Consider the following 10,993-nt stretch of genomic DNA (forward strand, 5'->3'; position numbering starts at 1 on the left):
TTAGTTGAGAAGATGCTGGTCTATGAAGGAGAGGTTGTCGGTGATGATGCCCAAGTTTTTGGTTGGGATCCAGGACGAATGGTCAAGTTAGTCAGTGAAGTGTAGAACATATAAGGAGAAGATTTTAATTTTCTTGAGAGTACGAAATTACAATGGGTTTACAGTCAGAAGCACTTTCAAAGGTGCTGATTTGAATAATGGGGAAGCTAGTCATACTGTAGTGTTTAAGGGTTTGCCATCTGTAACCACACTGTCTATTCAAATTCCAACTTCTCCAACTCACTAGCTGGTCAACCTTGAATAAGATACATCACCTCTCTCCTCTGTAAAAGAGGATAACAGACTTACATCATGAGGTTGTCATGGGGGATAAGTGAATTAGTAGCCATCTAGCACTTAGAAAATTCGCCATTTACTTACTAAGTACTGAATAAATGTTAGTGTAACAGGGCTTAAGTTGGAAACTTGGGGTTTCGAGATATAATGTTTTAAAAAATACAACATGTATGATATTCTGATGTGATTTGCTAATCTGAGATGAAATATTTCTTTTTTTTTAAAGATTTTTATTATTTATTTGGCACAGAGAGAGCACAAGTAGGCAGAGCAGCAGGCGGAGGGAGAGGGAGAAGCAGGCTCCCCGCTGAGTAGGGAGCCCGATGTGGGGCTCGATCCCAGGACTCTGGGATCATGACCTGAACCGAAGGCAGACGCCCAACCAACTGAGCCACCCAGGTGCCCCTGAGATGAAATATTTCAAGGGAAAAAAAAGCCCTAAATAAATGAATACATAATGATTATGTCATTCTCAAGCTCTGTCACTTCCTTCATCCTAAGCCTAGAGAGGGGAACTAGGACATGTTCATCGACTCCTGCCTGAAAAGTGAAAAAGGCAAGAGAGAGGCTCTCCCGCAGATGAAGGGGAGGAGATGGGACTGCATTGGAACTGTATGCTTAGAGTTTTTTGGCTCTAAGGATGTATGCAAATATCCTGTGGACCAGATGTGAACATAAAGATGCCAACTTATATCTTGCTTAATGGAATCCCCTGGAGGAGTGAAAAGGCTCCAAGGTTTAAAAAAAAAAAAAAATCATTCGGCAAACTGTCAAGGAGATAGGGAACGATGCCCCAAAGGCCCACAGGGGCAGCATCTGGAACCGAGGGGCCCTCCAGCTCTCCTTTAAGAGAGCAGGGTTGGCTCTGGTCAAGGGTTGTTCTCTTACCCACTGCCTGCGGACCCAGCCTTGCCCCTTCCTTCCTCTGAAGGGGCTCCTGGCTCCAGCAATGGGGACAGGACTGGGTGCAGGCAGGTGTCGCAGTTCTCTCTGGGACTGGGGGAGAGGGCTGGGCTCCCTAAACTGCTGAGGGACGTGGAGCAGACGCCCACCACGCTGAGGGGAAGCCTGGGCTATTTCTCCCAGCCAAGTCACACACACACACACACACATGCACGCACACGCACATTCTTTTGTGGGTAAACGTATCCTTTGGATACTTTGCCCAGGAGAGTGGGGGGCTTTGTAGAGATTTATTAAACTTCTAGAAATTCTATCTGTTGTTGCCTGTGAGCCCTGCCCCTTCCCCCCCTGCTGAGGCCATTGCTCTCCTTCCAGATGATTTCCAAAACCCCTACTTCAGTGTACCTGGAAGAGGTAGCCTCACCCGCAACAAGAGGGTTATTTTCCAGAGCCCCTTTTTCAACAGCAGGGCTGCCTGCTCCTCCAGCTGCCACTCTCATACCCTCCGCTCAGGCTGCCAGGAATGAAGAGGGGAGGGGGAAGACGTGGGTGGTGGCTGGAGGCAGGGCCTGGGGGAGAGTCGGGACCCTGCTGGCTCCAGCCTGAGGACTCTGCCTGCCTGTTCCCCTGCTGTTGGTGCTCTTGCTGGTGCTGCCAGGTGAGTGCTGGGCAGAGGGCAGCTGGGCTGGCCCAGGGCTCTGCGGGGAGCAGGAGTGGGGGTTGCCTGGGTGCTACACTGGGTGTCTCTAACTCAAATGCAACTGCCAGGGACCGGCGGGGTGGTGGTGGTGGGGTATTACTACAATTCAGATTTGATTTGCTAAGCCTGGAATGCAGCCTGAGAACTTGCATTCCTGGAAATGCCAGTGCATCAGGGGATCACATTTTGGGTAAAAAGTCTGGAATGTTTTCCAGGCCAGATGGGGAACTATGGGAGCAATGAGCCGGGTCCAGCGCTGTCCTCAGGGGCACATCTCTTCCTCATGCCTTACTTGGCTGAGAGAGCTTTTGATACCACCGGAATCCTGAAATTCTTCTCCCAAAGAATAGAGATGCTTAGAAAAATTCTTAGCAAAATCATGATGGAATTAAAACAAACAAACAAACAAACAAACAAACTATTTACACGTTTGAAAATCCCATCATACTCTGGGCTTTCCACCCTCCTCCAAATCTTGAGCTCATGGGTATTGCTTTATCAACTAAAATCTGGACAGTGTTCAGATCCTTCCAACTCCTTCCGTAAAGATTTATTTTCAAACTATTTGTCCACTCCTGGAAACAGAGTGGTGTCCTTGAGTGAGTCTTGAAAAGAAGAATGAGCCCTCAGCTTGCCTGGTCCAGCTCTAGCTCAGGGGCTCAGGATCCCTGGGCAAAGCTGCAGATGTGTTTGTGGGAGGCCAGTGTGGGTCTCAGAGAATGAAGCCAGAGGGCTAACAGACGGGGGAACCATGGGCTCCCAAGAAAGCAGGGGATGAGGGAGGACACAGGCCTGTGTTTAGGTCCTGGATTTTTAAGGAAAAACCCTTCGGTCTGAAGACTTTAGGAGATGGAGCACGATTTTCTGTGAACCTTCCACGAGGTCCCAGAATTTGTGGTGTCACAGGGGAGAGGATCAGAAGGGGGCTCAGAATTAGAAATGGCAGCTTCAAATCAAGTCCTTTAGTCCTGCTTTTTCCTCTCTCCCTCCCAAATCTCCAAGTTCTCTGGTGAGCTCTGGAGACCCCAGTTCAGGTCCCAGAGCCTCTCAGAAGATGTTAGGTGTCTGGTTATGGATCTGTGGTGGGCACAGGAGAGAGAGAAGAGCCAGAGATAGGGCCTCCAAGAATGCCTCAAAATCCGGGTCGTCTGGGTGGCTCAGTCAGTCGAGTGTCTGCATTTGGCTCAGGTCATGATCCCGGGGTCCTGGGATCAAGCTCCACATGGGCTCCCTGCTCATCTGCTTTTCCCTCTCCCTCTGTCCTTCTGCCTCCCCCTGCTTGTGCTCTCTCTCTCTCTCTCTCTCAAATAAACAGAATCTTAAAAAAAAAAAAAAAAAAAAAAAGAATTACTCTATCTCCCAGCATCGGACTATGCCAAGCCTGCTCTGTGTTAGATCCCAGGTTTCCTGGGAATACTGGAAATGCATTTAGAGTGTGCTGGGTCTGCCCTTTGAAATGAAGTGAGGCTGAGAGCCAGATTTGAGAATTTACCATATTAGTCTTTAGTCTGGCAATGCTCCGGGAGAACCAGGGCAGGAGCCCCCCAGCAGCCGGGGCTGCCTCCCCTAAGTGCAAGGACCTTGCGGAAGAATGAGGCAGGGAGGGGCTGCAGACTTCCTCACAGACAGGGCTTGTGGAGGGAAGATGTGCAAGCAGCCCAGAAACGGGCTGATCATCATGTCCCATCAAATGCCAGCCCTCTGAGATGTGCCAGTATGGAGGTCTTGCCTTTCAGAACTGGAGCAGTGATGGGCCAGTGTCCTCCTGAGGCTGTGGTTCTCAGCCAGGGGTGAATCGGCCCCCAGGGGACATTCAGCAGTGTCCGGAGACATCTGGGGGTTGGAGAGGAGAAGCGTGCTGCTGGCATCTAGTGGACCCAGGCCAGGAATGCTGCCAAATGTCTCACTATGCATCCAAACAAAATGCTTAGGCCCCAAATATCACTGGTGCTGAGGCTGGGACCCATGGCCAGCATTGGAAGCCGGCCTTCCTTCTGGTCCGCCCGTGGAACTCAGGATCTCTCCAAACACAACCTTTTGTTGTGTCCGATCCTCTCCAAACACAAACATTTATGGAGCAACTGCTCTCTTTCCCAGGCACGTCACCAAGTGTTTTCTCATCCAATAAACAAGCTAGTGACTGTGCTTTATTGTGGTCTTGATTTTGAAATTAGGACACAGATTTCCCGTATCTATTTGTCTTTTCTTATTTTCAATGATTCCTTTTCTTTCTCTGAATTCCAGAAGAATAACCTGCTGTGCTGGCCAAAACCACAGTCTGATTTGCTTTCAAAGTGGATTGTCCTTGTGCTACTGGTGATATCTCTTGTTTGTAGTGAGTTTAAACACTTAAAGATCCACCCATTCTTGTTTTCAAGGGGTCTCAGGGATGAGAGGGGATAAATCTCTATCTTCATTCTGCCATCTTTAATCATGAGAGGCCAATTTTGCCTTTCTAAGGACTGAAAATAGATTTCTTCTAAAAGATTTTAACCCAATTTTATGGGGAAGACTCTTCAGTGGTTTGATATACTTCTGATTTTTCATAGTCTATGATGGAGGTAGAAACCTAGGACTGAGAAGCAGGTAGAAGAGGCTTGAACTCCGACTGGTAGTGGCTCCAAATATGGTTTCTCATGGCTGGTGGATGGTGGCATGGTTCTCTGGTCAATTAAGCCCTTTTTAATGGTCCCCTTGGAAGCATCTCAATCCGACCCTTTCTACAGCACAGAAGTGACCATTCTGCCCAAGCATCAGCATAACAGCTTGTCCTTATCTATATGGGTGACCCTTGAACAACACGGATGTGAACCCTGCTGGGCCACTTGTATGTGGATTTTTTAAAAAGTAATCTCCAGCCCAATGTGGGGCTCAGACTTGCCAGGGCAGGCGTGGGCCCTGGGTTCCTACCCACTGGGCACGGACCCCTCCTCAAGGCAGCTCCTGGAGGTGGCCATCCCTGCCTGAGGAGTCACCTGGCAGCTGCCACTGTTGGGCGGAGGCCCCCATGCTGTGGCACATCATTGTCCTGGGGCGAGGCCGGTCGCTGCAGCTGCCCCTGTCCCTACCTCACATCTCATTTTTCCCAATATACATACTCTACTGTGAATGTATTTTCTCTTCCTTAGGATTTTCTCAGTAACATTTTCTTCTCTGTAGCCAACTTCTCCTGTAAGAATGCAGCATATGGTACCCATAACATACAAAATGTGTGTGAATTGACTATTTATGTTGTTGGTAAGGCTTTTGCTCATCAGAAGGCTTAAGTAGCTAAGTTTGGGGGAGGAGCCAAAGGTTATAGGCGGATTTTTGACTGTAGAGGGGTCAGTGTCCCAACCCCCACGCTGTTCAAGGGTCAACACGAAGCCCATTTCAATGGCCTTGCACGTCTTTCCAGGTGTTTTAATCGGGAAGCTGATACGATGCAAAATTAGGTGTGTCTCATTTGCTCCTGTGTCCAAAAGTTAGAAATTCCGTCAAAGGGGAGACAGGTGCCTAAGCAAGTGCAGAGCGGAAACAAGGGTGGGTAAGTCCTTGTTGCAGCCAGAAGGGCCTAAGGATGCAGGTCTGGGAGGGAGCATGGCCTTGGGCAAGTGCAGGGCAGCTTCTCTCTCAATGATGATGCTATGGAAGGCAGAGGCCCAAGAGCGGGGGCTCCTTGGTTCCCCGTCAATCTCTATTTTCCGTGGGGAGTAAAAGGTTCACAGGGTCTTCTGCGACTGAGGGGATCAGTGTGTAAGAGTTTGGGCGGCACAGGGACGGTGGGAAACAGCGGCTAGACATGGAGGAGGGCTCCGTGGGGTGACAAGCACGGGCTTGCAGCCCGGATGCTCGTCTGTCCCGAGGACTGAGGGATTCCTGAAGTCTGTTCCTGACCAGGGCCCCCTTTCGCCACGTGGGAGCGATGAGCCCAAGGAACAATGCACAAAGCAGGTGGAATTTCAAGTTTTTATCCAGCCAGCTCTGGCTCTGGCCTCACACCTAATGACATTCACTGAGTGGATTCTGCTGGGTTTTCCTTAAAAACGTTCTCCTTTTCCAAAGCGGGGTGGGTCTCAAGAACACCAGACTCAGGAGGGCCTTGACATTCTGTTCAGTAGATCCACAGCGAGCCCCCTGCCCTGATTATATCTCCATCTGGGAGCAGAGGCCAGACCCCCAGCCCTGCAAGCAGCTGGGGCTTGGTGCCGGAGAAAAGCAGGGGGCATGACAATGCTTGGTCCCCTGGGGTCAGCCCTGACTGTGTCAGGTGCCACTGACCACAGTCGGCCTAGGCCTGGTGGCCGTCAACTGGGGAAGCAATTCTCTGGACTCTGACTAGCCTTTGGTTAAGGGACCGAGGGATGGAGGCAAAGAGGGTGATGCACACCGAGCCTGGTCTCCCACACGGTACATAAGGGGGCAGAAGAGAGAGCCGTCCCCACATCCACTCATTTACAGAGATGACTCCGTTACCTGGAACTAGGAGCGGTCAGTCTCGGTAATAAATCAGCCAGGTCCTTGGAAGGAGCAGGAGGGCTTGCTTTACCTCTCCTTGGATTCACAGTGAAGAGGTGGCCTTGCCCTGCTCCCAAGGACCGGGAGCAACACGCCCGCCCTCGTTATCATCCTGTCTCTCTAACAGAATGTGCGGCAGGTTCCTGAGGCAGCTGCTGGCTGAAGAGAGCCGGCATGCCACCGCTGTGGGGCGCCTCCTGCTTCCTGTGCTCCTGGGATCCCGCCTCGTGCTGCTGGCTGCCAGCGGGCCCGGGATCTATGGCGACGAGCAGAGCGAATTCCTGTGCCACACTCAGCAGGCGGGCTGCAAGGTCGTCTGCTACGATGCCTCCCGCCCCTTCTCCCCGCTGCGCTTCTGGGCCTTCCAGGTCATCTTGGTGGCTGTGCCCAGCGCCCTCTATGTGGGTTTTACTCTGTATCATCTGATCTGGCATTGGGAAGAATCAGGGAAGGTGAAGGAGGAGATGCTGATTCACCAAGGGGAGAAGAGCAGAGATGCCTCCAGGGCGGGAAGCCCCAGGTTGCTCTGGGCCTATGTGGCACAGCTGGGGGTACGGCTGGTCCTGGAGGGGGCAGCCTTGGGGGTGCAGTACCATCTGTATGGGCTCAAGGTGCCCAGCTCCTTTGTCTGCCGTCAGGAGCCTTGCCTGGGTAGTACAACCTGTTACCTGTCCCGCCCCTTTGAGAAGACCATCTTCCTCAGGACCATGTTTGGGGTCAGCGGGCTCTGTCTCTTGTTTACTCTTCTGGAGCTTGTGCTCCTGGGTCTGGGGAGATGCTGGAGGACCTGGAAGCACCAGTCTCCTCCTTCTAACTACTGCCCAACTGCAGAGAGCACCAAAAAACACAAGGAACCGACTGATAGCTTCCAGCCAGTGGAAGCCAAAGAACCGTTCCGAGAAGCAGGTGAGAAGGCACTGATGTCCCCCCTTCTTCCTGCTTCTGAGGTCTCTGTCCTCATGATCTCCCACGGCAGGTCCCTCTACCCCTGGGAGGCACCCCTCCCGCGTGTTACAAAACAGAAAACCAGGTTTTAGGCAGATGTCTTCTGACCCGTTTCCAGCCCATCCCCCACCCCACCCCCATCGGTTTGACCATTCCTTCCGACCAGCCAGGACCAGGGCGCTCAGTCAGTCTACCTCCCGCCTTTCCACTTAAGCCTCTTTATACTTAGAAAAAGTCTCAGCTCCTGCTTGCTTCTCTACTTTGCAGAGTTATGAAGTCACCTGCCTCACCTTGGAAGGGAACCTAAGACTGGATCTTCTTCTGCACATCCAGTGAGTGGGGATTTACTTCTGTGACAAAGCAGAGGCTGTTGAAGCATCTCCAAGGGCCACGGCGGGCCATGCTGCCTGAAGCGCTTCCTGGGAGAACTCCCGCTCCTGCCTTCCCTGCAGAATCTTCTGGTGTCGGAGGCAGTTATCACGGGCTTGGTTCCAGAGTCAGCCGGCAGAGGCCTCCATAAAACTGTGCTTCTCCCCTGTAATAAACACCTGTTGCTGTTGGCATCCCTGTTGCTCAACACCACCTTCCTGTCGAGGTGACTCTACTTACCCCTCCCCTTGGTTCCACGCTCTCAGCTCCCCCCCAGCTTCCAAGTCCTGTCACCTCTGGATGTCCCCAGCCCCACAGTGTTTGTCATATTCAGACTAGCCTTCTTTGCATCTCTAATCTAGCATCCTTTAACATTCAGATCTGATTTATTCGAACACCCGGCCGCATCCTGTAGGCAGGATCACTGTGAATTCGGAGGCTTAAAAGGACTTGGGGCCACTGCCAGCTTGACCTCTGCTCAATTCTTGTCTTCCATTTGGCGCACAGCAGCTGGCTTTGTCTCCAGCCCAGCAGCAACTCACACGAAGGGCCAAATGCCTACTTTTTAAACGCAGACCCCTCATTTCCATCCAGAAAAGACAGGAGAGTTTTCCTGCTGGTTCAGGGGTAACAGGAAGGGAGTATGATTGCATCACAGTATGATTCGACAGACAATTTAAAGCTAAATATCAAGCTTCTCTTTTCTTACTCTTTTTAAAAAGATTTTATTTATTTATTTGACACAGAGAGAGAGATCACAAGCAGGCAGAAAGGCAGGCAGAGAGAGACATGTGGGGAAGCAAGCTCCCTATTGAGCAGAGAGCCTGATGCGGGGCTTGATCCCAGGACCCTGAGATCATGACCTGAGCCGAAGGCAGAGGCTTAACCCACTGAACCACCCAGGTGTCCCAAGCTTCTCTTCTCTTGAGTCTCTCTGTCCCATCTGCCCGAGGGGATTGTAGCCCCCCACCTTTCTACAGAAGAAGCAGCTTTCCCCTCAGTTCTTCCTGCCCTCAAATTCTCAACAAAGAACAGTTACCTGTTTTGTTTTCTCCTTCTGAGTACCAAATTATCCCAGAGTAAATCAGGAAGGCTCATTCCTAAAGAAAGATATTTGGTCCCTCAAGGGACCAGCAACTAGGAAATTAATAATTTTTCTTTCTGCTACTCAACTGTTTTTATAAAGAATCCCTCCTCTACTCTAACCAGAGTCCAGCCAAGTGACCAAGGATGGGGGGCAGGTAGCAAATGTCATCATTCGGAATTCACTCTTGATAATCCTTTTTAAACGGCTTTATTGGAATCTAGTTCACATAACACATAATTCATCCACTTGAAGCATACAATTCAACGGCTTTTAGTATAATCACAGAGTTGTACATTTATGAGTACAATTTTAGGACATTTTCATCAACTCAAAAAGAAACGCTACAACCCTTTTTACCCCCAAACCTCCATGCTCCCCAAAACTTAAGCAACCACTGATAAACTTTCTCTCCGTATATTTCTCTCTATATAAATTTTCCTATTCTGGACCTTTCATATATACGGAATCAGTCATTCAATACTTGGTCTTTGTGACTGGTTTCTTTCACTCCTTTTTATGGTTTAATGATTTCGTTGTATGGCTTACTACACATTTTGGTCCACTTTTTAGTTCATGGACATTTGAACTGTTTCTACTTGTTGGCTATTAGGAATAATGGTGCTACTAACATTCATATACTAGTTCTTGTGTGGATGTATGTTTTTCCATTCTCTTGAGTAAATACCTAAGAGCAGAATTGCTGGTGAATACAGTGACTCTTTTTAGCTATTTTCCACAGCAGGAGCAGGATTTTCATTCCCAGGAGCAATGTATAAATCAGTTCCAATTTATCCACATCCTCGCCAACACTTGGTTATATCCTTCCTACTTTCCTTTTCTTTTCTTTTTCTCTCTCATTTTTCCTTTCTCTTTTTAAATTATAGCCATCCTAGGGGGGTGAAGAGGTGTCCCATTGTGCTACGATTTGCATTTCCCTAATGATATTGAGGGTCTTTTCATGTGCTTATTGACTATTGGTATATTTTCTTTGGAGAAATGTCTACTCAGATCCTTTGGCCATTTTTTAATCGGGTTGTTTGTACCTCTGTTGTTGAGTTCTTTACATATTCTGGGTACTAGCTCCAGATATATATTCTGGGTATTTAGGATTATATAGGCTATAGGATTTCCCTTCACGCATTCAGTGGGCTGTCTTTTACTTCGCTGATTGTGTCCTTCGAGGCACAAGTTTTTAATTTTGAAGAAATTCAATTTACCAGTTTTTCTTTTGCTGTTTGTGATTTTGGTGTTATTTTAAAGAAACTGATGCCTAATCCTAGGCGGTGTGGATGGACACCTATGTTTCCTTCTAAGAGTTTTACAGTTTCAGCTTTACATTTAGATCTGATTTTCAGTTAATTCTTACATATGGTATAAGGCTTCAACTTCATTCTTTTGCATGTGGATATCCAGTTGTCCCAACACCATTTGCTGAAAAGCCCATCTTTCTTCCATGATTTTCGGCATCCTTGTTGCAAATCCATTGCTTGCCAATGTTTAGCAGTTGTTTCTGGACTCTCAATTCTCTTCCATTGATTTGTATGTTTATCCCTATCCCAGCACCGCATGTTGTGATTGTTGTAGGTTTGGAATAAGGTCTGAAACTGGGAAGGGTGAATCCTCTTACGTCATCCTTCTTTCTCAAGGTTGTTCAGCTATTTGGGGTGTCCTGACCCCATATGAATAAAATTGTCACTTAGCAGTCCTCAATATTTTCAGTAAAGACAGAAGTTCATCTCTGGAGTACAGCGGGATGGACGCCATAAGGACCTTAAGGTGTCATAGGACCTTATGTTTGCCACTCAGTAACAGGCAGACATACAGACACATTCATGCTAATATCACATTCACGGCAAAAATCAGCAACTGAAGAGAGCACTTCTTCCTGCTTGGTCCATAATAAGACTCAGATTCCTTCTCAATACAGCTTTCAATTTTCAAAGAAAATGCATTTATTTGTTGTATGAACATCTAAAAAAAGTAGATATTCTGTCTTTCGTCAAAACCCTCAACGCAGAGATCACAGGAACCCCATTCCAAGTCACTTAATTAGACATTTGAGAACTACTTATTGAGCATATTATGGGAAGGGCAGTATCTGATATTGGGACAGAGGAGGAATTTAAAAATTTCATTCATAAGAAAAGGAATAAAGT

At 48.5% G+C, this 10,993-nt stretch overlaps 1 protein-coding gene across 2 annotated transcripts; it reads left to right on the plus strand.

Moving 5' to 3' along the window:
* The first annotated feature begins 760 nt into the window (after positions 1-760).
* Positions 761-7,944, plus strand: GJC3 (gap junction protein gamma 3). 2 transcript variants are annotated; one of them, XM_045075079.1, is made up of 3 exons: positions 764-1,897; positions 6,564-7,342; positions 7,649-7,944. In XM_045075079.1, exons 2-3 carry the CDS (start codon positions 6,565-6,567, stop codon positions 7,654-7,656), a joined length of 786 nt encoding a protein of 261 aa, XP_044931014.1. In that variant the 5' UTR covers positions 764-1,897; position 6,564; the 3' UTR covers positions 7,657-7,944. The 2 variants fall into 2 exon arrangements, with proteins under 2 accessions (XP_004781895.1, XP_044931014.1); XM_004781838.3 differs by having other exon boundaries at positions 761-1,897; positions 6,564-7,944.
* Positions 7,945-10,993: the final 3,049 nt, after the last annotated feature.

This window comes from Mustela putorius, unplaced genomic scaffold (assembly GCF_011764305.1).
Source record: "Mustela putorius furo isolate JIRA1106 unplaced genomic scaffold, ASM1176430v1.1 tig00000139_pilon_pilon_pilon, whole genome shotgun sequence".
NCBI lineage: Eukaryota > Metazoa > Chordata > Mammalia > Carnivora > Mustelidae > Mustela > Mustela putorius.